At 46.3% G+C, this 25,010-nt stretch overlaps 1 protein-coding gene across 1 annotated transcript in view; it reads left to right on the top strand.

Moving 5' to 3' along the window:
• Lcp2 (lymphocyte cytosolic protein 2) overlaps positions 1-25,010 on the top strand; it is a 44,269-nt gene that overhangs the window by 7,289 nt on the left and 11,970 nt on the right. The window contains exons 3-11 of the mRNA XM_006978894.4: positions 1,045-1,091; positions 15,365-15,430; positions 15,866-15,897; positions 16,901-16,938; positions 18,037-18,238; positions 20,296-20,396; positions 21,851-21,917; positions 22,014-22,097; positions 24,985-25,010. Coding sequence (XP_006978956.2) covers positions 1,045-1,091; positions 15,365-15,430; positions 15,866-15,897; positions 16,901-16,938; positions 18,037-18,238; positions 20,296-20,396; positions 21,851-21,917; positions 22,014-22,097; positions 24,985-25,010 — 663 coding nt within the window. The remainder of the gene's footprint in view (positions 1-1,044; positions 1,092-15,364; positions 15,431-15,865; positions 15,898-16,900; positions 16,939-18,036; positions 18,239-20,295; positions 20,397-21,850; positions 21,918-22,013; positions 22,098-24,984) is intronic.

Raw genomic sequence — 25,010 nt, 5'->3', positions numbered from 1 at the left:
CAAGTGAGTCATGTGACCCCACCATCTCCAAGGTGACCTGGGGAGTTAACTATTTTGCACAAACACATCTCCCACCCTGAACCAAATTCAGGTTCTGACAGTAAGGGAGATGGAAAGAACGGACATTGGGAGACAAGCAGCCCTGTCTGCCACCTTGCTTCTCTGCCAGGACCTGGTTTGTAGCTATCCTGTCTGTGGACCTCTTTTCTGAACTCGGCAAATAATCATGCTTCTAAAATCCATAAATCTAACTCCAGTGAAGTTTAGCTCAGGATTTCTGGAGGGTTTTGAAAGAAAGGGAGGAGGAAGTTCTATCACACAGCAAAACTCCCAAAGCCTGTTTCAACATTTCTCACCTTCCTTCCCAGCTGTTGTCCATGGTGTAGAAGACTTCTTCCTCCCAACATCCTCCTCTTCTGTCTCCAGTCATGGTCATGTACACCTTCTCCTCTATCTCCTCCTCAGCTTTCTCAGCTTGTGTCCTCCTCTCGGTCACTTCCAGAGTGTCCCTCTGGAAGACCCCGAGATGCCTTCAACTCATCATGCCATACTCTGAAAAACGCCTTGGCTACCCATCCACCTTCCCAGTATGTGGCTGTTCCTTCATCCTTTCATGATAACTCAGGCGGCCTGACAGGGGCCTGGTCAGAAAACTCACCACTGGTTAACAAGGGCCGGGCCTGACGCTCCAACAAGCACCTTGCCAAGACCCTCAGTCTTAGCTCCTCTGATGACATTAGCCCAGAACTGCTCCCTTCCCATGCAAAACCCTGGGGTGAAAATATAGGGAGGAGGCTGCCAAATTTTGCCCATGAAACAAGTTCCATTTGGTTTCACAGATTTTCCCCGTGTTTGTTTACTAAAGTATTTTTGTTTATAATTCAGGAAATTTTACATCAGATTGCAATTTCAGGATTCCCTTTGAAAAAAGTAAACCTAAGGGTGTTGCGATGATGATGGTTCTCTGTCATTTCCTCCTGAGCACCTGATCAGGGCCCCTCCTGTGAGTTTTAACCTGCCTGCCTGTGTGTCTCTTCTTTCCAGAACCTGACAGAAAATGACATCCAGAAGTTCCCTAAGCTGAGGATGCCGTGAGTACGCCCCCTGGTGGGCAGCAGGATGGGGAACAGGTTAAAATCAAGACCTGTTGAGGGGAGACTGGGTCAGGTGTATAGTAATGTAATTTTAAATAGTAAAATCAGGTAGGGAGGTTGAGGACAATAGCAGAGTCTGGGGAAGAGGAATCCCATGATGAGCTAGAAGTAACAGATCCAGTCAGTCATGCTAGTAGTTGGATTCCTTGTCCAACACAAACTCCCAACACTAGATTGTATGTTTCATTTCCCGCCTTTTTGATAGGATAGCTTGGGCCTAGGAGCACAGTACCAAAATCAAGAGACTCTATGGTTTCATCATGATGTCTTTTAAAAGATTATTTCATGTTAAAATTATGTTTGGTCTGTGTGTTTGCATGTGGGTATGTGTGTGAGCATAAAGATGCAGGTATAGGCCAGAAGAATGTGTCAGATCCCCTGGGGCTTGAGTTACAGGCAGTTATGAGGCACCTGATGTGGGGGCTGGGAACAGAATCTGGGTTCTCTGTAAGAGCAGCACATGACCTTAACTGCTGAGTCATCTATCTAGCTCCTCTTGGCATCTTCATTGACTCACTGGTTTAATATTGCAAGACCTCTGTTTCTTGGTTAATAAAATGAACATGGACCTAAATAAATGATGGCAAAGGAGATCATTTTATCTGTCAATACTGATTTCTTGGGATAGCTGCTGTTGGTGTAATGTTAAGAAGAATGTTGAGGAAAAGGAGCTATAATCTATTAGTAATGTCTACCCTGGGTGCTGAAATGGGAAGCAGCAGTATGCATATTGTGACATGTATTTTTCATTGTCCTAGTAGAGACCTAACATGCTCAAATACAGAGGCCAGTCAGGTGAATAAATGTACAAAGTAGGACAGGTTGTAAACACAAATTCCCATTGATTTATCTTTCTTTTTGTTATCATTGAATATGAGTGTCTCTAAAGAAATATTTTTACACTAAAATAAAAATAGGAAATTATGATTTTAAAGACAACCAGTAGAAAGGTTGATTGATGGTGAAACGGTAGGGGGTAATGTTGGTTATGGCAAATCACATACCACGTGTTCCATTCTGAGAGCCCTGTAGCTACTCATCTCCAGCCAATGTGGACCCAATGATGGCCAATCTTTAAATTGATCAAAAAATAGCTAGAAGCATGAGTTCAAATGTTTTATGTCTCAATTTTTCAATACTGACTCAAATGTTTTTAGACATTGTGAAAATCAGCACAAAGCTACACATGAGTTGGATTTGCTCTTGGTACTACTGGTTTGAAACATCTACTTTGAGCATTTCCTAGAATCCCTTCTCTTGTTCTAAGGGCCTTAGACTGCATAATGATAAAAAGAAAGTATCCCAAGAAAGTAGGAAGCTGGAAGATTTCTTGGGTATGTAGGAAAAAAGAAAATACACTTAGCCTGGCTATTTCTTCTTTGTCCAGAAAAGTGAATGTAGCTGAAAGCTTTCATGTGTCCTCTAGCTGCTTGGTCCCAAGTAAACACACAGAGGCTTATATTAATTACAAACTGTTTGGTCTATGGCTCAGGCTTATTGATAGTTAGCTATTACATCTTAAATTAACCCATTTCTTTTAATCTATGTATCGTTACATGGCTTCATGGTGTTACCTGTTCTCTGACATGTTCCTCCATCAGTGGCTCCTGGCAGCGCTCTTGACTCTACCCTTCTTCTCTCTGTATCTCTGCTTGGATTTCCCACCTGGCTCTTATCCTGTCTTACCATAGACCAAAGCAGCTTCTTTATTAATCAATGGTGCAACACATATTCACAGCATACAGAAAGACCATCCCACAGCAAATAAAGGAAATGAAAACATTAAGAGTTCACCCTTGTGGCTGCCTATCTTTGTTAGAGCTCCCTAGAATTTTTTTTTGTAAGCACATATGGCTGATTCAGTTTTAGTTAAATCTAAGATCCAGTTCTACCAGCCCACCAGACATCTTTCAGTAGCTACAGGTATGTGGTGACTACTATAATAGTCTTTCTTCATTTGTGGTTTTGCTGCCCATGGTTTCCATTACCCATGACCAACCGCATCTGAAACATAGTGCAATAAAATACAGAGAAAGAGAGGAGAGGAGAGGAGAGGAGAGAGAGAGAGAGAGAGAGAGAGAGAGAGAGAGAGAGAGAGAGAGAAAGAGAGAGAGAGAGCATCCACACAGCTTCTATTTTACAGTATTGTAACGGTTGCTCTATTTTCTTATCAGTTATTGTGTTAGTCTCCTACTGCACCCAGTTTATAAGTTGGCCTTTCTCATAGGTGTGCCTTCATAGGCAGAATCATTAGATATATTCTATCAGGACCAGGACCACCTATAGCTTCAGGCATGTCTGCTGGGGGACCTCCTGTGGACAAAGGGTGGTGGTGACTTTATATAAGAGTATGGGCATAGGACAGTGCTACGAGTGCATGAATGAGTTCTGTTAAAAGTCAGACACACAGGAGGCAGAATTGTCAGCCACAAACTCAGCCTCAGCTACTTTAGGCTTTGGTCATTGTGTGTTTTAAAAACCATCAAAAGTTTCACAGAATCTACTTTCTCTTAAAAAAAAAAAAAAGGAAAGTATAATTCTAGGTCTACATTCTATTGTGACAGCAGTCAGGCAAATCTGATGTCCATTTCCCCTTTAAGAAGGATTCATTCTTTATCAGTTTACCTTAGATCTCACCAATAGAAACACAGTGGCGACTCTTATGCTAACCCTCAGCTTCCAGTCTCCAGCCCAGGGCAAGGATAGCAGAGAAACCCTGAGTCTGATGGATCCTCGAATTGAGGAGCCAGAGTAAAGACTCTAGGAGATAGAGTCCATTAGAGGAGAAAGCTGGATAGAAAATGTCCTGGAAACTTTCCAGGGTCCCTCTCTAGTAGGGTGCTGGTCAGCCTACGCATTGGAGGAAGCCTGTGTCTGACCAAGGACCTATCTAATCAGAGAAGTAACAGAAGCTACAGGGTTGAACGTGGCACCTGTTTCTAGCAGTCAGGGTCAGGGTGCCTAGACTCAGTCACCAAGGAGAGTGCGCAGGAAGTCTTTGCCTCCGAAAAGAGGAATGATCAGTCCTAATCGGCAACCTATTCTGGCTCAGCCTGGTGAGCCTTACAAACAAGGCAGAGATGATGCAGACTGTTTCCAAGTAACTCTACTACATCCTCCAACGAAACTTGAATGTGCAAAAGCATCCATGATCAAACAAAAACACAGTGTGCAGTATCTAATCAGTAACAGGCAAGGACATAAACAAGAAAATACGACCCAGAGTGGAAAAAACAAACGTATTAAGACTGACCCAGATAACTGGATCTATCAAAAAAGAGCTCCATCCTATCCAAAGTCAAGCTGAGGCACCGGAAACACAAATGGATCTGCACAGACCTTCTTGAGATGGAGGTGTCTGGGATGAAGGGTAGACTGCTGTAGTCTCACCAGAAACTAGGCTTTGCACGTCAGCGTGCTGGTTACTTCTCTGCTGCTGTCACCAACATTGTAACCAACAGCAGCTGGGGAGGGAAGGAAGGGCTTATTTGACGGGCAGGTGTGCACAGTCCATTATCCGAGGAAGTCAAGGAAGGAGCTCAAAGCAGGTAAGTGGAGGCAGGAACTGAAACAGAGACCTCTGAGAGACAAAAAAAGCAAAACAAAACAAAAAAAAAACCCTGCTTACCAGCTTGCTCCCAGGCTTCCATTCAGCTACCATTGCATACTTCCCAGATTCATCTTTTCCCAGGGGTACCACTATCCATGGTGCGCTGGACCCTTCTCCACCAATTAGCAATAAAAAAATGCCCCATATTCTTGCCTACAGGCAATTTCCTGGAGTCAGTTCCTCAGGTGAGGTTCCCTCTTCTCTGGTATCTCTAGTTTGTGTCAAGTAGACAACTAATCAACCGAGTCATTGAACATGAACACAGAACCAGAGAAACTGCCCAAAATCAAATGGAGGAGAAAGTATTGCAGAGTCGAAGATCAGCAGGGAGCCAGGGGATGGCTCAGGGAGAGCATGCTTACCTAGCATTCCTGCGGCTCTGGGTTTGCTCTCCAGTGCTGGAAGTGGGCAGAGCATCCCGCAACTGTGGGGCCACTACAACCAGCTGAATGTGCAGAATTATGGTTCCCAAAAGATGTGCCCGCCGAGAGGAGGAGATACAGAAATAAATGACGTGAGGAAACAGCAGCTGAGACATTCCCAAGCTGGATAAAAAGTGTTAAGTTCACAGATTCAAGAGGCATCACAAACCCTAAGCCCAGGAAATAGGCGGACTGCTGCTCTGTGATGCGTTATCATCAAATTTCCCAAAAAAACAACTGACTAGAAATAACATGTGAAGAGAAAAAACCACCTGTGTAGTCAGAGAAGAGAAATCACATCACACCCTGAGGAGTGACTGAAGATGGGGGGGGGCAAGTTCTGTCAGAAACGATGTCACCAAGAAGACTCCTTAAGTCCCGGAAGGGGGAACAGTTTCAAGACCAGCCCCTAGTGATGCATTATTTCAGAAATGAAAGCAAAAACCTTAACCAGATTGCCTTGATCTAGTCTTCATTATATTTACTGCTACTGCCCAAATGATAATCAAAATGATGCCTTAATAATTAACTGTGAAATTCATGAGAAAGTTAGAAGCCTCCAAAGACATTTCTCTTTGGCCAGAAGACAGGCATGCTGGGAGTGGGGGGGTGGTCATGTGAGCAAAACCCATTGTTGTATTGTGCTCTGATGTGGTGTTCGCTGGAGTTTCTCATCGTCTGGAACTGTGCCCGGCATACAGTAGGCATTCAATAAATGTGTGTTGTCCAACCGCTGACAAGTGCAGGTACACTAGGACATTTTCAGACATACAAAGGCTGAAAGAACTCATTACAAATGCTCAGCCACACTACAACAACTGTTAGAGAAAATCTGTCGGGAGGAAGGAAATGGCACCTGCTGCTAGTGTGGATCTTCATGGGAGGATGCAAAGTCGGAAATGGTGGCCATGTGCTTGTAGATACATATTCAACCCTTTGAGGACATCTAACTTCTATCTCTCGGTTCCTACACAAATTACTACTTTGTGACTACTTCATTCTTTTGGTGAAATGCTGCTAAATGCCTATACTGTTTTAAGACTTGTCAGTGTGGGCCTACAAAGATAAAGGACAGATCCTTCACACGCAGCACGCTCACATTCTAACTGGAAGAGCAGGTAAGAGCCCATTCACAGTCAGACATAGTGGCGCATGCCTGTAATTCCAGCACTTGGGAGGCAGAAGCAGAAGGAGTTCAAGGCCAGCTTCAGCAACACAAAATGAGTTAGAGGTTAGCCTGGGCTCTATGAAACCAACCCTGTTGCCAAAAAGGAAAAAAAAAAAGAAGGAGAGGGAGGAAGGTAAGGAGAAGTAATAGAAAGGGGAAGAACTGTGGAGCATTCTGGGAGAAGGAAGCATATTGTAAAATCACAGAGGCAAGCATATTCATTGGTACGACTGTGTCTGAGAGTCGGGACGTGTGCAGCAGGGCAGAGGAAAACAAAGAGGCTAACGCGGCTAGTTGGTGTGTGCAGCTCACAGTTGACAAAGGTCCTGTGAGCTTCTGTAAGGAAGAGTTAGCGAAGGGAGTGTACCAGGAAGAATATCAAAGAAGCCATACATCTTGGATCTGTCCAGGGAAGTGTAAGAGATGACTTAGAGGGGAATCAGCTGGGACATGAGAGTGAGTTAGATGTGGATGCCCTCATGCTCGCAAGATATTGCAAGGACTCTGGGCATGCTGTCTCAGCTCTCTGAGCCTCTGTTTCTCGTCTGTAAAGTGGAGATAGTAATGGGACTGACCTCAAAGGGTCAGTGGGGGAAATTAGAAGAAACACTGGGGAAATACAAATAAAAACCAAACAAACAAAAAAACCATTGAATGAGTATAAGCTTGTCTTTTATGTAACAGTCACCAGCATGGTTTCCCATCTTTATGAATTCGATATTGCTGGAAAGAGAGGATTAGAGAATAGCAAGGGCACAAGGCTACAGAGTAGAAGGGACTGCTTCTAAAGCTGAATGTGCCTCCTGCCTCCCCTGAGGCCCTGGGGAAACTGCTCAGACAGTCTGAGCCTCAGTTTCCCCTTCTGGAGAAGGGCAAAGTAATAGTTCTCAAGGAGGGGGCAATATTAAAGGAACATAAATTCCCTGGCTCTATCCTTTACAATACAGATACTTAATAATTAGTATTCTACCATCTTATACAAAGATTGGTTTGTCTTGACCATCATCTTGAAGGCCGATGGAAAGAGATTGTAGTCAAGTACAGAAGCAAAATAAGATCACATGTCTGGATATTTCTGTATCCTTCCCCACTGCTTAAAATGTTAGTTAAACAGAGAGCCATAACCAGACAGTGTACAGAGAGTGAGAGACTTTGGAGCACTCAGTTCTAAATGGGATGTCTTTACCAAACCCTTCTCCTCGGGGTTCAGGGAGCTGTGCAGAAGAGGAGGCAGAAAGACTGTAAGAGCCAGAGGTGATGTGATTCCAAGGAAACAGTGTCTTCCAGATGCAACAGGACTGATGTACATATGAACTCATAGAGAGCGTGGCAGCGAATGCAAAGCCTGCGCAAGGTCAAGGCAAACAGGTCCTACCTCCGAGCAGGGGAAGTAGACACAGGCTCCTGCCAGTAACCCTAAAGCTACTGCAGTTGATAGCCAAGGAGAAATCAGTTTTCTTCAATGGAGTCTCACAGGATATACTAAGCACACTTCAGGGCAGTCCCCGTGCCCAGGAGTAGCTGGCCAACACAAAATGAGCTCAACAATATTTTGTAAGGGGAAAAAAACACCAAAGTTAAGTTAGATTTTATTAAAAGGTTGATTCTGTAATGAAATTCTCTTTCTGCAAATACAGTCACTCTCTCAGGACATGGTTGCTAATCAAGACACCCTGAACATTTTAATAAGGCGATCTTAGAGAAAACAATGGAAGTTCCTTTTACAGAGCCTAGACTGAGCCTCATATTGTAGCTGAGGCTGGCAGGGGCAGCATTGGTGTGGGTGGTGCAGGCAGCAGACAGACTGGCATGAGCTGATGCCCTTCACAGTTGACTTGCACTGTATCCATCACATACAGTGATTAGATCCATCAGAGGAGCTGTGCAGAGTTCACGTGTCTCTCTGGACAAAGCCACGAGGTTCCTAACAGCAGAGACCATCTTCTGTCTCATCTACATAGTGCTTATCTCTATACTGGGGAAGAGAAGGGAATGGGGAAAGAGCAGAGGGGGAGCCTCAGAGGAGAAAAGAACACTCTCTATCTACAAGTAAATAATCAGCCCCCAGCAAAACAGAAGCATTTATGCCTTTGAAACCTACCTCCGACCTTCCCTCTACCACCAACTGGCTAATCCCGGTCCAGGCACCCAGCCCTCCACAGTCCTTCTCAACGAGGGGTGCTTCATCTCAGCTGCCACCTCTCCTCCTCCAGTGCAAGTTCAGGAAACTACTTAAGGCTCCCTCCACTGCACGTGGACACAGATCCTCAGTTGCTGCAAGTTCCACACTGGAAAAACAGAGCTGACTATATCTGCTTACCACTCAAACGGCTGTAAGGTCCACGTCAAATGCAGGCATGAAGGTGGTTAAGAGGGAAGCAGGGAGGTCATGTTGCTCCCCCAGGCTTTCCGACCTACATGCAGGGTTCCACTGAGATCTAAAAGGACTTGAAAAGCCCTTCCTGAGTCTTCAGACAGACATTGCGACTCTTCTCTGGCTAAGGAAGGATTATGGAAAGCCTGCCTCTTGGTTCAAATAGGACGATAGTTTCCTTAAAGAACATGAAATTCAGAGCAGAGGCCATGATGGTGCAAAGGTGTTCTGGAGGAGGGCTGAGGGCAGGGCTGGAGGACACACCCTGACAGTGCCACTCAAGGCAGGTGCAGATGTCTACCCCACCCAAGGCCTGGAGGATGCTGTTCTAGAGGGACCCCCAGGCAAGAGAGCAGCCTTTCAAGGGAGCATCCCAGCCAAAATGGGGTAGGAAGCACTTCCACTGGCCAAGCTATGACAGGAAACAGCCTTGCCCTCACCTCATTGGCTACTGAACAGCTACACATGGGACAAGGGCAACAAAACTTGAATTTGCGTGAGCCAATGCCTTTCTGTGTGCCTACTCATGAAGCTCCTCTTTCTTCCTCTCTGTGCCCCACTCTCCCACATTCGTGCTCTCTCCTTCTTCCCTGTCCATCTCTTTCTTTGTGAGCGATCCGCACATTTGATCCGAGGCGCACAGGGGAGACATAGAATGGTCTGTTGAGCAGAAAGTGTGGAGGCGGAGCCCAGGATCCCAGATAGATGGGGCCCTGCCAACGTTTTAGCTCCACTCCATCTTTACTCCCCTTGTAATTACAAAGTTCCTTCTCTTCTCTCCTTTTTCTCTTCCTTTTAAAAAATAAAAATAAATGACAATCTCCATTGAAATCCAGAGTGACAGAGCTACTTTGCAAGATTTTCTGATCATTAGAGCTACCTTGGGGCTATTGGGAGTTACTCCCTGCCCACTGTGGATTCTGTGGATCCCAGACTAGACCTGGGAGTCCATGTGACAGAGGCACCTAGCTCATCCTGATGAGTAGGCAGTCAAGTAGTCAGGTGCAACCTTTTATTACAAAAATTAAAACAAACAAAGAAAAATCTGCGACCTTTAGATGGCAAAGGCTTTGCTGAAGACAAACAGGGTGCTGGCCTTGGGGAGGGACATTATGGTCACAATGTCACGCTTGCAGTTTCTGTTCCTTGTGCATCCTTGGGAAAGATCTGAGCACGTGATGATGATGACCGGCTCTGTCACACAGCAAGTAGGAGATGCTTTGGGGGCTGGGAGCTAGGCCATTATGTGATGCCACCCTCCTGCAATGGCTTGACTTCCCTTTAGAGGCTCAGTCCCTTCCCAGGGCCAGCACCACCCTCAGATGAGGGGAAGCAGAATAGACTCCTGTGTGGATGCCTAGCCTTCTCTTCCTCCTTCCCTGGTTGGGGAGAGAGGGTTGGGGGTTTGTGGGGAGAGTGAGAGTGAGTCATCTCTGCCATTCACTGTCACTTGATCCACTGGGGGTGGGGTGCAACTTTGTAGGTCTGTGCCGTGGTAGCAGCCGCTTGCTTCCCTGCCCTCCCGCTAGCAAAGCAACTCAACAGCCTGCCCCCCTCCCGCCCCCGCTAGGGGTCCCAGCAACTTGGAAGTGTTCTCAGAAGCCCTCTCCTCAGCAGCAGGACTCTGGGAGGCCCAGCTTTGCTGCCTGCAGACGGCCTGAGCCATCCAGCCCTCTCTCAGCTCTTCGCTGCTCTGTGTGGGGCCTGCGGTTTAGCATTTCCTTCCTTTCCAGCTAGGGCCCCAGCAGCCCCAGCCTGGCTGTTACAGATACTGGTGAGAAATGTCACAGCACAGAGTGGGAGACATTTTTAAGAGCCAAAGGATGTGGGAGCCCGTTAAAGTCCAGCTAAGCTCTGTGGGATGGGAGCATTGAGTGCTGGCTCAGCTCCGCCCTTGCTGAAATGGTACCTAACTGCTGAGCACTGGTAGTTTTAAATTGTAACCTCATTGTCCTCCTGTCCAAGCTCTCACCACCATCACATGAACATACATAGTACCTTCTTACTTTGAATATTACTCCCTTAAGTATTCATCGTTATCTAGGTGATAGCATCCATCTTTAATCCCACCCCTCGGGAGACTGAAACAGGAAGATTTCAAATTTCAGGCCAGCCTGGACTACACAATGGGACCCTGTCTCAAATAAACATTCATTGTTCTCTCTCTCTCTCTCTCTCTCTCTCTCTCTCTCTCTCTCTCTCTCTCTCTCTCTCTCTCACACACACACACACACACACATACACACACACACACACACACGTTATTATTTTTTCTTGTTTTTGTGTGTATGCATATGCATGTAGGTGTGTGTGTGTGTGTGTGTGTGTGTGTGTGTGTGTGTGTGTGTGTGTGTGCAGACAAGAGGTTAACTTCAGTTTTCATTCCTCAAGAGCAATCCCCCTTGTCTTGTTAGAACAGGGTCTTTCTTTGTGATTTGGGGCCTCGGCTGGCTACCCAGTGAAGCCCAGGGATCTGCCTGCCTTTGCCTCCAGTGTTGGGATCACAAATGCACAGCAGCGTCCCTGGCTTTGATGTGGGGGGTGGGGATCAACTGAACTTATACCTCATGTCCCCACACTTTGTGCAGCAAACACTGCTTGAACCATCTCCCCAGCCCCGTTGTCTGCTTCTCTCCACAACCCACCAAGTTCAAGAACACAGGTGCGTTTGCTATTGAGTGCCCAGCAGAGTTGCTGGCCCTTAGAAGGCCCATTGACGCATGTTCTTAAGTAAGCAGGCGACAGAAGAGGAGTGGCTGCCGTAGCTGTTGCCACCTACCCTGGCAGGAGGCAGGACGCACTCTCCTCTGACCGTCCTGTAAGAGACCCTTAGCATGCCTGCTATCTGTTTTAAACAACCACTGCCGGGTCACATGTGACAATAGTCATGTCACAAACGTCCTGATGCTGCACTTAAAGAGAATTAGGAAGTGCTCTCCCCCCCCCACCCCTGCATTTTAAAGCACCTCTCCCTCTAGAACAGTGGTTCTCAGTCTTCCTACTGCTTTGACCCTTTAATATAGTTCCTTGTGTTGTGGTGGCCCCCAATCATAAAATTATTTTTGTTGCTACATCATAACTGCAATGTTGCTACTGTTAAGAATTGCAACGTAAATGTCTGATATGCAGGACATCTCTGATATGCCCAGTGAAAAGATCATTTGACCTCCCAAAGGGGTCCTGACCTACAGGTTGAGAACCTCTGCTCTAGATGGTGATTAAAGTCTAAAGTTCCAACAATGACATTATTATGTAGGGCTTACCATTGCCTTATTTGTCTGTACTCCTGAGTTTCTAGGCTCCTCAAATTCATCTCCCCTGTCGCTTGGATGAGATAGGAGGGTACTGAGAGCCCCCGGGAGTAAAGAAGGAGAAAAATGTTAGGGTTGTTAAGGACTGCCTTTGCTAGTCTAACAAGTTAGCACTAGACCAACCTGTCCCCATGAGCTGCCAATCAGCAAAAGAGACACAGACTGAACATCACTTTCACAGCTAGGCAGAGGCTCAGGAGTGCCCAGGAAGAAGACAGCACAGGGAGAATTGCACAAGGTTGTGGGACTCTGAAAGGGTGCTGAGTTGGAAACTAGAGAGGGTGACTTTGTTGTGCTGGTGTGTGTGTGTGTGTGTGTGTGTGTGTGTGTGTGTGTGTGTGTGTGTGTGTTGTGGAGACAGGTGGCCCTCATCATTAATCTACACTATCCCTTCTTTTGTCTGAACCTCTGCCACCTCCTGCAAAATATAATTGGGATGATCTCTGAAGTTCCTTCAGTCACAGAATCTCCAAAGAGCACCGAGTCTGCTTGCCAGGGAGGACCCTGCTGGAATCTGCAATGTGGAGTCTCGTGTTGGGGAATTTTGAGGATTGCTAGGGCCTGCTTGAGATACAGCCCTGGGAGCCAAGGCTCTCCCTGTGCTGGGTTTCAGGGACTTGCTGGTTCTGTATGAATGTACCTGAGCATATGGTATAGCCAGTTATTTTGACCAGAATTTGGCCTCGGGGGTTGGCTGATTCAAGAGTCTCTCCCTCTGCAAGCTGTACCTTTATTGGGGATGCTTTTCTAAGTTTCTATAAAAATCCAAGTGACAGGGCTGGAGAGATGGCTCAGCAGTTAAGAGCACTGGCTGCTCTTCCAGAGGTCCCAAGTTCAATTCCCAGCAACCACATGGTGGCTCACAATCATCTATAGTGGGATCTGATGCCCTCTTGTAACATGAATCTTAAAGAGTCTTATTAATAAAATCAAACCTGAGGCCAGTTATTGGGGTGAATGCTGGTAGATCAGATGCAGAACAAGCCACAGCTATCTCACCTTGCCAATTCCTCAGCTGGTCCTGTTCCCTCAGACTGGAAACCTCTGAGTCCTCATCCAGAATGAATATCAGCTGAACTGTGCTGCTCCAAAGCCTGAAAGCTTAACCAGCCAAATGCTTCTAGTTTCTGGTCCTCATGCTTTATATACCTTTCTGCTTTCTACCATCACTCCCTGGGATTAAAGGCATGAGTCACCATGCTTGGCTGTATCCTTGAACAGATGGATCTCTGCCTCTGGGATGCTAAGATTAAAGGCATGTGCTACCACTGCCTATCCTCTATGTTTAATATTGTGGCTCTTCTGTCTCTGACCCCATTTAAGTTTATTAGGGTACATAATATTTGGGAGAACACAATACCACCACACCCTCTTCTGGTATAAAGTTGTACATGCAGATAGAGCACTCATGCATCAAATAAATAAATAAATAGATCTTTACAAAGAAAAAAAAAAAGAAAAATCCACGTGGGTGATTTAGTTGTTCATCACTGTGACAGAAAACCCAAGTAAGACAACTGAAAGGAAGGTTTATTTTGGCTCATAGCTTTAGGGGTTTAGAGCATGCTCTTTGGCTCTGTGGCTTCTGGGCCTGCTGGTGAGGCAGAGTCAGCGTGGAAGGGTGTGGAAGAGCAGAGCCATCCATTCACTTCATGGTAGCCAGAATACAGAAAGAGTCAGGAGAAAACACTAGGTCTAAGATGCTCTTGGGGTACCAGCCTCTAGAAACCAGCATCTTCCAACCCTGCACGCCTCACTTCTGTAGTTCCACTTCCTACCAACAGTCTACTCAAAATCCAAATACATAAATGTGTCCGTGCCTACGCAGCTCGAGACACAAACCACGACAGCCTCCAGTGTCCTGAAGAGTCCCTTATCCTTCAGGGACCTCCATTCAGGTGAAACCCATCTTTGACTTCACTGGAGAGAAGAATTTCAGGATGAGCCAGTGTGAAGCAGAGTTGGAGTTTATTAAAAAATGAAAAGAATGTTTGACATAGATTTAAACACAGGGGTTCCTAGAAGGAGACACCCCCAGAGGGAGAAGAAGCCACACAGAGGAGGTGGGCATGGGCTTCTTCAAGGACAGCAGCCTCAAGTGTCTTAGCAGCCCCCATATAGTTCACTTGGTTTCTCACAAGTTTCAGCAGAGAGCAGACACCACCCAGTCTGTCTCTTTTGATAAGGGAGCTTATAGGATGGCTCCATGGGATTACAATATTATAAAAATAAATTATGAGCCACAAGATTGTGCAAAGGGGTAAAGACATGTCCTTCACTGCCAGTGGAGTCTAGTAAGATTCCTAGAAAACTGTAGGGTTTTAGCTGGGATAGGAGAAAGGTCATATACACATAGATCTTAAGCATGATCTGTTGCTATTTTATATTCTTATTAAAATATCTCTCTATAAAATGTCTCTCTATAAAATGCACAGCTTTTGCAGCAAATGTTGTTAACTGTGCTGGAGTTCTTGACTTTAAGGTGGAGAGAGTCTCTGAGTAGATCCTGGGTGAGGGGCTCCTCTCCTATGTCTCCATCATTTACCCATTTTTCTGTCCTGCCTCAAATGAATCAAACTGCCACTTAAGTCAGAGCACTCCTGATCTGATCATCTCTGGAAACATGTTCACAGACACACCGAGATGTTCTAATCTCTTAGATGTCTCTCAATCCAATTAAACTGCTAAGGAAGATGGATTATTCCATACCATATCACATAAGCAAGATTGACCATCATACTACGTCACTAAGCAGATGCAAAGAGGGACAATTCCGGGAGATAACAGGGTGAATAACAGCCCATTGGAGGTTGTGATAAGAAATACACATGGGCCTCTGGGTCTAGCATATGGTTTGATCACATGTGTGAGCAAGAAGTCTGCACAGTGAGTGATCAACCAAGGGACCACACTGTGTGAATGACAGATCAGTAAGTGATACAGCTCCAGTGTGCAGATCCTAGGGCGCCAGACCTTCAGAGCAGGGAGGAGGCAGGTGTAAACTGACCGGTTTTTAAGGAGAGCTCAGAGCCAGATTTTGAAGGCTCAGTAGGTGTAGGTCAGCTGGTGATGGAAGGCTTCACGGGAACAGAAGAAGTGATTGGTACTGGGTCAGGTCCTGAGGAAAGAGGGGACAAGGTCCAGCCAGGTGGGAGCAAGAAATGGAGTTGAAGGTGTGAGGCTGGCTTGGGGAAAGAATGGACACAAGAAGAAGATTGGCCAAGTTTGGCCTAGTGCTTGGAAGTCATGTGGGTCAGAGAGCAGCAGGGAGGTGGAGGCTAGCAGGGGATTGTTTTGTCTCTTCATGTCTGTCTTTCTCTTGCAGGATTCTCAGTAAGTTAAGTCAAGATATCAACAAGAATGAAGAGAGAAGAAGCATTTTCACACGCAAGTGAGTAGGCAGCTCCAGCCTAGGCACCGCTACAATGGAACTCAAGAATTAAAATCCCAAGATGTGCCTTTAAAAGAATCTGTAGCATGGGTGTTGCCCCTACTGCTTCCCCTGTGGTGGTCCCCTCTGTCCCGGGGGTCAGGAAGAGAGTGCGGAAGGAGGGGAGGGAGTTCCCTCTCCCCGATGAACATTTTGCCCCTGGGTCCAGAACATCAGGAGAACATTCCCTAGATTGTTAAAGAGTCACAGACTGTGACACCAGTGTGGCTTTAGTGGACTCCAGAAACTGAGGGACAGCTCAACTCTGGTTGCCAAGCAATGAGGGGGCAAGTCTTGGGCAGGGAGATATAATCGCCATTGGTGCAGAGGACTGGACCGAGGAAAGGAGATGCCATTAGATGGACAGGCTATTGATGCTGTTGTTTGCCTTTGCAGAACCCAGGTTCAGCGATTTCCGGAGGAGACAGGTAAAGGTACCGGGGCTAAGAGGCAGCTGCTCTAGGAGGTGAACCGTGCTTCAGTTCTGGCCTTCTTGAGTACCTTTCATGGGACTCAACTCATTAACTTACTAGCCAGGTCTTCATCATAAAAGAGTTTGGGTTCCCACTGAGAGGAGGAAGGATGCCAGTCTAGAGGTACGGTGCAGACCTCTACTTGCTCTGTGGGAGAGCCTAGACTAAGCTCTGAGCACCTGAGCTGAGCCATGTCTCATTTCTGAGTCTTTCAAGCAGTTTTCCATTGTACAATTGCACAAAACATCTCGAGTTGGGTTCCTGGACCCTACCCAGTCCTGTTGACTAAGAAACCCCATGAATAAGGTTCCAGGTCTTCCTCTATGAAAGCAACCTGGGTAACTTTATATGCATACAAGAAAGATTAGGTACCATTGCTGCTCTCTGGTATAATGAACTCTTCAGATAGAAACAATATGGCCAATAGTAAGTTGCTCTCTTAGTATGTTTTAATACTGCTCCTAAAGCTGGTTACTTATGAAGGAAAGAGATTTATTAATTTCAAAGTTCTAGAGGTCCGAGAGCATGGTGCTGCCTTCAGTTCAACTTCTGGCTAAATTCAACTTCATTACGAATAGCATCATGTGGGAAAGCATGAGACTAGCAAGGGCCATGTGTAGAAGTGACATGCCAGGAGTGTGCCTGTAACAAGTAATCTAGTCTCCAGGCCCAGATGACTTCTGTGACACCTATTCTAGTCTGGAGAGACCCAAGTCAGTCTCTGGAGAAAGATACTGATCCATTCATGAGGTCCCTAATTATCTCTTAAGGATCCCTCGGCTTCTCAATGCCATTGCATCACGATTTAAATGAGTTCTGATAGGGTAAACTGTACTCAATACAACAGTTGCTGGCCCTGAAGCATGTAGAAGAAAGAAAAAAGGCCTGTGACGGATACTGGGAGGGAGATCTGCTCTGACTCTGTCGGGTGCTGATGGTGGTGTTATCTCTTTCACAGAAAGCCATGAAGAAGACAATGGTGGCTGGTCATCCTTTGTGAGTATGGTTTGGGGCAAATCACCTTTATAGTGATGGCCAGAGTGGCTTTACATTGATCGTCATAATGCTGAAAAAGGAGCAAGCTCCCTCCTCCAACAAGGCATTGAAACATCCCATTTCAGGGCTCAGAAAAGGCCCGGCAGTAAATATTTCCAGCTTTGGAAGCCCAGAGGTTTCTCCTCTACTCCTCAGCTCTGCTCCTGTGGAATAGAAGCCACCACGGGCAGTGAGCAAATGAGTGAGCTCGATTGTGACAGCCAAGCTTCCTGTAAGAATATGGAGGTGGAGCTGTAACTTGCTGGCCACACCATTGCTCACCACGACCAAGCCTCATAGCAATCCCACCCTCTCTTCTATCTTTCCTAGAAATCTATGCTACTCTAACTTTTCTTCTCATGGACTTAAGTCACCATTGGTGACACAGAGGGAAGAGTTCCAGAATGAAGTGTTAGGGTCACATTGACACTACCTTTCAGAGTCTGATGGATTGTGCATCCCCTCACCTCAAACTACACATTGTCACCATGCATGAAGCCGGGTGGGGGCTAAGAACTCTGTGATGGAAAAGAAAGCAAGGAAGCCTGCTGGAGGGTGCACTTGTGCAAACCCCTTTGCTGGGGAGAGGCAGATCTGGGGGCCAGGCTGCCCAGCCCAAGTCTAAGAGGTCTTTCTGGTCTCTTTAGGTCTTTAAAAATATTCATGGAGAGAATATCCCTTGTCTTATTGGGATTTGAGTAACTGAAAGCATTTCATTTGAAAGAAAATGGGTTTTAGTAAAGTATTTTTTTATGGAAAAACAAAGGAATGCAACAGATTTATTTTGTAGAAATAAACAAGAGAATAGGTTTCCTCAGACGAGTCTGTGCTTCAGCACAGCAGCTGGATCCCTGCAGAGGAGGTTTGTCTTAAGCCCTCCTGTGCTCAGGCGGAGCTTAGTCTTCAATCCTGTCCCGAGGCCACTATATAGTTTGCTTCTTGATAGATCTGCCTGGAGGATGCTGGGATCCTAGGCAGAGATCTCACAGAATCCACACTGTAAAAGCGTCATCCTGTGACATCTGTACAAACGGCGCTGTTCATCCCCTGTGTTCACAGGAAGAAGATGACTATGAAAGTCCCAACGAGGATGATCCAGAAGGGGAGGACGATGGTGACTACGAGTCCCCCAATGAGGAAGAAGAGGTGTTGGTGAATGATATTGATGATTATGAGCCTCCACCCTCCAATGATGAGGAGGCTCTGCAGAACTCCATCCTTCCCGCCAAGCCTTTCCCCAACACCAACTCCATGTACATCGGTAAGAGCCTCTTTGCAGCCTGCTGGCCCTGGCAGCCCTGGAACAAGCTGCCCATTGAGCTACTCTGGGTGCTGATTTTTGCTCAGCTTCTGAAAAACTGGGTGGCTTGAGACCAAAGAATCTACCCCTCTAGCCACTTCCTCAGGCTAATGACAGAAGAGGACAAAGGCTTGCCAGAAAGAGGGCAGCTGTGTGACATTTGCAGACTGTCACAATAAATGTGAAGGTATTTGGAGGGGTTGGTCCTGCCTTTACAATGAGACTGTTTTGAGGATGTTCCTCATCTGCCTGTTTCTCTCTACCCATATATCCTTCCTTGTTTACTTGTTCATTATTTCACGAAGTCACAAATGTTACTCATCTCCTCTTGTGAGCCAGGAAGCATGTGCTGGAAGCTACCAGGAAGGGAGATGCACATTTGTCTTGTGGGAATTACTTTCTAGTAGAGGAGGGGACAGAAAATAAACAAAGCCACACTTGGCCTCCTCTGCACCCGGGCAGCGATGTGTCAAACCCTGGGGGCTGTGTTGTCGTCTGCTTCAGACTCCACTCCATCACCTCACTTGGTGTATTGAAGGACCGAACACTAAAGCCAATGGGCAGGGAACTTCAACCATCATTAGAGCTGTTTCAGACCTAGGAGAGTGGGGCAGAAAAGGGAAACCAGGTGGTGAGTGTCTCTCGGTGTCTGTCACAAAGACAGAGGGATCGAGACAGACCTCATCCTCCAGCACTCTTAGTCTAGTGGGTGAGGCCACACCAAACAATTGCATGTGTTATTTCATTAGCCACCATGATAAATGGGTTTGCTCCCTCAGGATGTGACATTTGAGTGACAGTCTTCGGCTGTTATTAAATAAACTATTGAGAAAGAGTTAGAGTTGGTTAAATGAGGCTGAGTGGGCTAAGGGAGGAACATTTGAAGCAGTTGAAATGGCCGTGCAAAGGCCCTGAGGTCCCAGGGAATATGACACATCGGAGGATCTGAAAGGTGGCCTGTGATGTGGAGAAGACCAGGCTTGCCCTTGCTCTGAGCCCATTCCTTCTGGAAGGGAAATGACATTCTTCCTAGGGCTAACACAAGGGTGGATCAGGAGAGCACTCAGGATTTTTTTTTTCAACCCCAAGTACCAGACTCCCTCCACATTCCTCCTAAAACTAACATAGTCAGTTAGGGTTTCTACAGGTGTGATAAAGTGAAAAGCACAAGATGCCAGGGGGCCCCCAGCCACTTGCTGCTCATGCCTCACAGTTCTACTCTGGCCTCTCCCAGCCAAAGAGGTGAGAAACCCCAAACTCATCAAGCTGCTCTTGAGCAGTTCTGTGGCAGTTGGAGTAATGTGAGTGTCTCAGGTGAGACCATGTGCTATTTAGCTTGGTAACAGAGTTGGGGGCCAGCTCCTCCCTTTAAGGGAGGAGACCGGCAAAAGGAGGAAGTAGGAGAGTGAGTCCAGAACCTCTGTAAAGGGAAGGAAGCTACAGAACAAGGGGCCCGTGAGCGGTAGCAGCTAATGTAACACTGATAAGCAAGTTCATGTGTGGTGTGAGCATATGCATGCAGGCATGCACACATGTGTCTGTGCATGCATAAATGTCAGCATACACAGGTGTTTCTAGGTGCACATGTGTGCACATGCCTGTGAACATACACACATTATATATATATGCATGCAGGCTCATGTGTCCATGCATGTATACATTTGTACACCCACACATGTAGAATTGATTCTGAAGACACTCGCTGGGGTAATTCTGTAGAAGATTCCTTGTGGTTGGCAGTGTCTCAGATATCACCTGTTTGAAGAGTCAAACCAATTGACAGGAAGTGGAACAGACAGGGATCGAGGACTTCCCGCCTCCTGTAGGACCCAGGCTGGGTCTGACTGTAGCTGGGACTCATGCTGGTGCTGGTGGAGGTCTGGGGGCCCAGATCAGGTGTTCTTGGCACCTCAAGCTGCATGGGTCGGCACAGCATGTTCCAAGAGAACCCTGCACTTAGACAACACTCTCTTTCAAGTTTTCATTTCTTCTCTCACTTGAACATTGTGTTTCCACAGACCGGCCTCCCACCAGCAAGGTCTCCCAGCAGCCTCCGGTGCCCCCGCAGAGACCAATGGCTGCCCTCCCTCCCCTGCCGACGACGGGCCGGAATCACTCAGTAAGCCTTCTCCCCTTCTTTCAGGCCACTTTGTATCCGCAGCAATTGTTTCATTAGCAGACAGAAAAGGAACTAGACATCTTTACCTGATTCTAAGTTTGTAAGAAACGGTTACGCCAGGGAAAAGGCAAGCCTGCACGCTCCACTCAGCGGTCCGATTTTGTGGTGATACATAAGCAGTTTCTATTTATGTCATAATGTTTATTGGCATTTTTTGGTACCATAAACAATATGAACTGTGTGTTTAATGGGGGACTCCCCTTCCAATATTCATCTATTTAACTGTGGGAGAACTGAGTCTGGTTCGGCATCTCGTGGTGTTGCCTAGGTTCCCAATCTAGGCCTCCCTCCTGCACGCAGTATTGTGCCACCTGCTGGCCAAATCCCAAAACTTCAGGGATGACCGCCTTCAGGCAACAAAACTTCCAATGCAGTGAAGCCAGAGAGAAATTCCTTTCAGCATTCAGTCCAGCTCCTATGGAGCTCACACAAAGCTAAAGGAGTCAGTATCTGGCGATGTGCTCTTTCCCCAAGTGGCCAGGACACATTAACAACTGTGCCAAGTGTCCAAGTGTCAGGACCAGAAGGGAAGATTAGAAGGAGAGGAGGGCCCTGGCAAACATGGAGTCCTCACTGTAGTGAGGACCTCCTTCTCATAGACGGCCCCCGCCTGCTGGCATAGCACTTTTGCAAAGGGGCCTCATGGAGCCCATGTGTCTACACGGGCATTTTGTTTTTGAAGTCTGGAGAATTTCACCTCCTCCACTGGGAGGCAGAATTTGCCCATCACGTTAACAGATATTGACTGGGCAGCTACTACACAACAGTGTTCTCTGTGCCAGGGGAAGAATATGAACAGCCCAGAATGCCCCAACCTTCATGAAGTTTTGATGATAAACAAGTAAATAGATGTAGAAATGGTTTGCATATGTAGTTAGGAAGGCAGAAAACCAGGTAACGTGACCAAGGGTACCAACCTGACAGAAAGCAGAGAGAACATCCCGCTCAGAGGAAACAGCCACAGAGATGTTCGAGAGTGTGTATGGGCTCTGGGTTTGGTGAGAACTGCAAGGAGGCCCTTATGTGGGGATCCTGTGAGCATCAGAGAAGAGCATAACAACTCCTTAGAGAGGCGGGCAGGAGCATCTCATGTAGGACTTCACATGGGGCTTGGGTTTCATTTCCGATGTGACTGGAGCCCCTGGGGGCCTTGGCAGGAGTTTCTGCATGCTCCTTTGCTGTGCAGAAAGCCCTTAGCATGAGAGAGTGAGGAAGCTCACAGAGGAGGCGACCTCGGCAGCTCAGCCGACAGAGGGGAGAGCTGCCGGGAGACCTGACGATGGAGAAAGGGGAGCAGGTCCAGATAGACTTGGGGAGACAATGCCACCAAGTCTTGCTGAGGTATGTGGGAAAGCTTCCAAACGTTTATTTGTTTGTTTTTTAATTTCACGCAGCCACTGTCTCCACCCCAACCCACCCATGAAGAACCCAGCAGGAATCGAAACCACAAACCAGCAAAGTGTAAGCATAGGGTTGCCTTCTGCCCACCGGCCCTCCTACCCCATCCCCAGCCAGTAGCTTTCTTCTTTTAACTGACCTCAGCCTTTTCCACTCCAGTGCCTCCTCCATCAATAGACAGAAGCACAAAACCTCCCCTCGACCGCTCACTGGCGCCTCCCGACCGAGAGCCCTTCACACTAGGTTGGTATTACTCATATTTTATGCATGAAAACAATGGCTACTTTTATAGTGAGCTAAGTGCACTTTTTTTATACACACCATACCACTTTACTACTGTGCTGTTGTGAGAAGCATCCTCATTTTACAGAGAAAGAAACTGAGGCACAAAGCAGTAACTTCCCAACATCACTCAGCTACCACATGATGAAGACAGAGACCTAAACCCAGGTCAGCTGATCTGGATCCCCTGCTCTTAGTCCCTGGGCTGTGCCTGCTCCACCACGACTGTGAGCTGTGTGTACTTTGGCCAAGATACAGAAGGAAGCATCCTGGTACCAGGGAGGAAATGGGCTGAGAGGCAGAGCTCTGGGAGAGCTGGTATCAGCTGTTTGGGCTGCTACTTCTTAGCTGCTGACCCAGAGGGTGTTTTTTGCTTAGGGCACAGTCTCACGGTCAGGAGGATGTTCTCTTAGGAGAAAGTGTTTTCTAAAATTCTAAGTACCATCTGATGTCAAAATTGCCCTTTGCCATGGATGTGTGCAGTTGATGAAACACTATGGACTTTTCTCATAATTATGATTCCAGCTACCTTGATTCTAGCTACCCTTACACAGTCATTTTTTAAATTCAACTCAGAAATTTAGCTACCATTTATTGAACATCTAGTATGGGTCAAGCACTTTATATCCTTAGGTCAAGCCAACGAAGAGGGGTTGTTATCAGCCCCACCTCTTAGATGAGGAAACAAGTTCAAAGAGGTTGAATGATGTGCTCAATTTGCATAGATGGGTTAAGATTTTCACACCACGTCTTTCGGACTTTGAAGTGGGTGCTTTTTTGCATCCTAGCACATGATACTGAGGACCTGGGCTTTGGACCTGCTAAAGACTGAGTAGATCTTGGCAGGAAGAATCTAAACTGAGTAGAAATAGAATCCAGGTCTCAGCTCCATCCTTTCTCTTCCCCAGTGGGACTCTGAACAAAGCCTTGGCCTTTTCTTGGCCATAGTGTTCTCCTCGGTTGGCCAAACGACTTTGAGATCTTGGATTGGAAGCTTCAGCTTGCTGTTATTTCCCTGATGCACATGTTAGCTCTGCTGAGTCATGAGAAGCTGTGCTATCCACTGAGTTTAGAGTTCATTGTAGAGAATTGTACACATTATATAAAAAGGAGCCAGGCAGTGGTGGTGCACACCTTTAATCCCAGCACTCAGGAGGCAGAGGCAGGTGGATCTCTGTGAGTTCGAGGCCAGCCTGGTCTACAGAGTGAGTTCCAAGACAGCCAGGGCTGTTCCAAAGAGAAACCCTGTCTCAGAAAACAACAACAACAAAATAGATAGACTTGACCTGAACTCTAAGCCTTCTCACTACCACAAGCGAGGGCATCAGGAAATTGGAATACTTCACATTTCATCTTCAGACACACAAATTACTCCTTTAAGTACTTTTCAACTTTTGCAGACATTTTAGAAATAGCATTTCCTGATGATACAGGTTTAACTTTGGAATTGCATCCTTGTCCAGATGTTGCAGAGGAACTAACTTCTGCTAATGCTTAGACTCTGACCATAAAACTCCTAACATGCCCAGAGAATATGCATATTAAAAGATTGCTATTTGGTTTGTTTGTTTGTTTCTTATGACTCAAATACTTTCTGAACAAGGAAAATCTATTCTGACCAAAGAATGTTAATTTACTTTTGGGGTATCACTTTAAAGAAGGTATTCAATCTCAAACTCTAAATATTTCCTAAACTTCTTGTGTGTCATGAGAATGCTCTTCCCTTGGCCAGTGAGTTATTCAAAGCAGATAATTTTCTTAGATCTCCCTGGGTCCACCATGAACTCTTATGTGATGCTGTGAATATGTGATTCCAAGTGGATGGCATAAGCATGCACCTTTGGGTGCTAAGTATGGGAGGGTAGGAAGAGAGAGGAGCTAGCCAGCATTTGTCAGTACCTACCCATCTATCCTGTCCCTGACCCTCACAGAAAACCTACACTGACTTCATAGCCATGGAAACTGAGATCCAACATGCTCAGGTACTATCAGGCCTGCTTCTAGATCTGTTAGAACCTCAATAATGTTTTTATCACATAGAAAAACAAAAGATCCACCTAACTCACAGGGTCTCAGATACAATAACCTAAGTTGTTTTGAATACCTTGGCATTAAAGAGCCCTTGGGTATAAATACTTGGCCTCATTGCCATCTATTCTCAAAGAAATCAAACAAGTGAGCAAACAAAAATCACTGTCACTGCCACCACCACCACCACCACCATGACCACCACCACCATAACCACCACCACCATGACCACCACCACTATGACCACCACCACCATGACCACCACCACATAACCATCACCACCATAACCACCACCACCATAACCATCACCACAATGACCATCATCATCACTATTCAAATGGTTTCTGGTACACCAGGACAATCTCTTAAAGCCCTTGTTCCCAAGTTAATTAATTTTTTCAGAAACCAAATAGAGTTCTTTACATAATACCAAGTGTTTGGAGGAAAATTACTCCTTCATGAAACACAGGTTTACTTCAAAAATCAAAATAAGCTGGACAACAGATGCTTAAGCAATGAAAGAAAAGTAAAATCCCAAGAAGACATCAATCCATTTGATGCTCAGTTACACTAAGTCACAGGATGAAAAGGAGCACAGACCCCCACATCCCGTTAGCATGTACACAGCTCTGTGACTTGGACAAGCCAGGCAGTATTTTTAAGCCAAGAAGATCAGGTGCTCTGCAACAGATCCTTCAAGATCTGAAGTCCCAGCTTGAAGTCAGTCTTCCCCAGAGACCCAGACATAGTGTTCATCAGAATCTGTTTCTCAACCTCACACTTGTCCCCAATTGAATGTTCTACTCTCTCTTGTTTCCAGGAAAGAAACCAACATTTTCTGACAAG

The sequence above is a fragment of the Peromyscus maniculatus genome, chromosome 8 (assembly GCF_049852395.1).
Source record: "Peromyscus maniculatus bairdii isolate BWxNUB_F1_BW_parent chromosome 8, HU_Pman_BW_mat_3.1, whole genome shotgun sequence".
Taxonomy (NCBI): Eukaryota; Metazoa; Chordata; class Mammalia; order Rodentia; family Cricetidae; genus Peromyscus; species Peromyscus maniculatus.
Note: the sequence above shows the minus strand (reverse complement) of the source record. Positions and strands in the feature narration are given on the sequence as shown.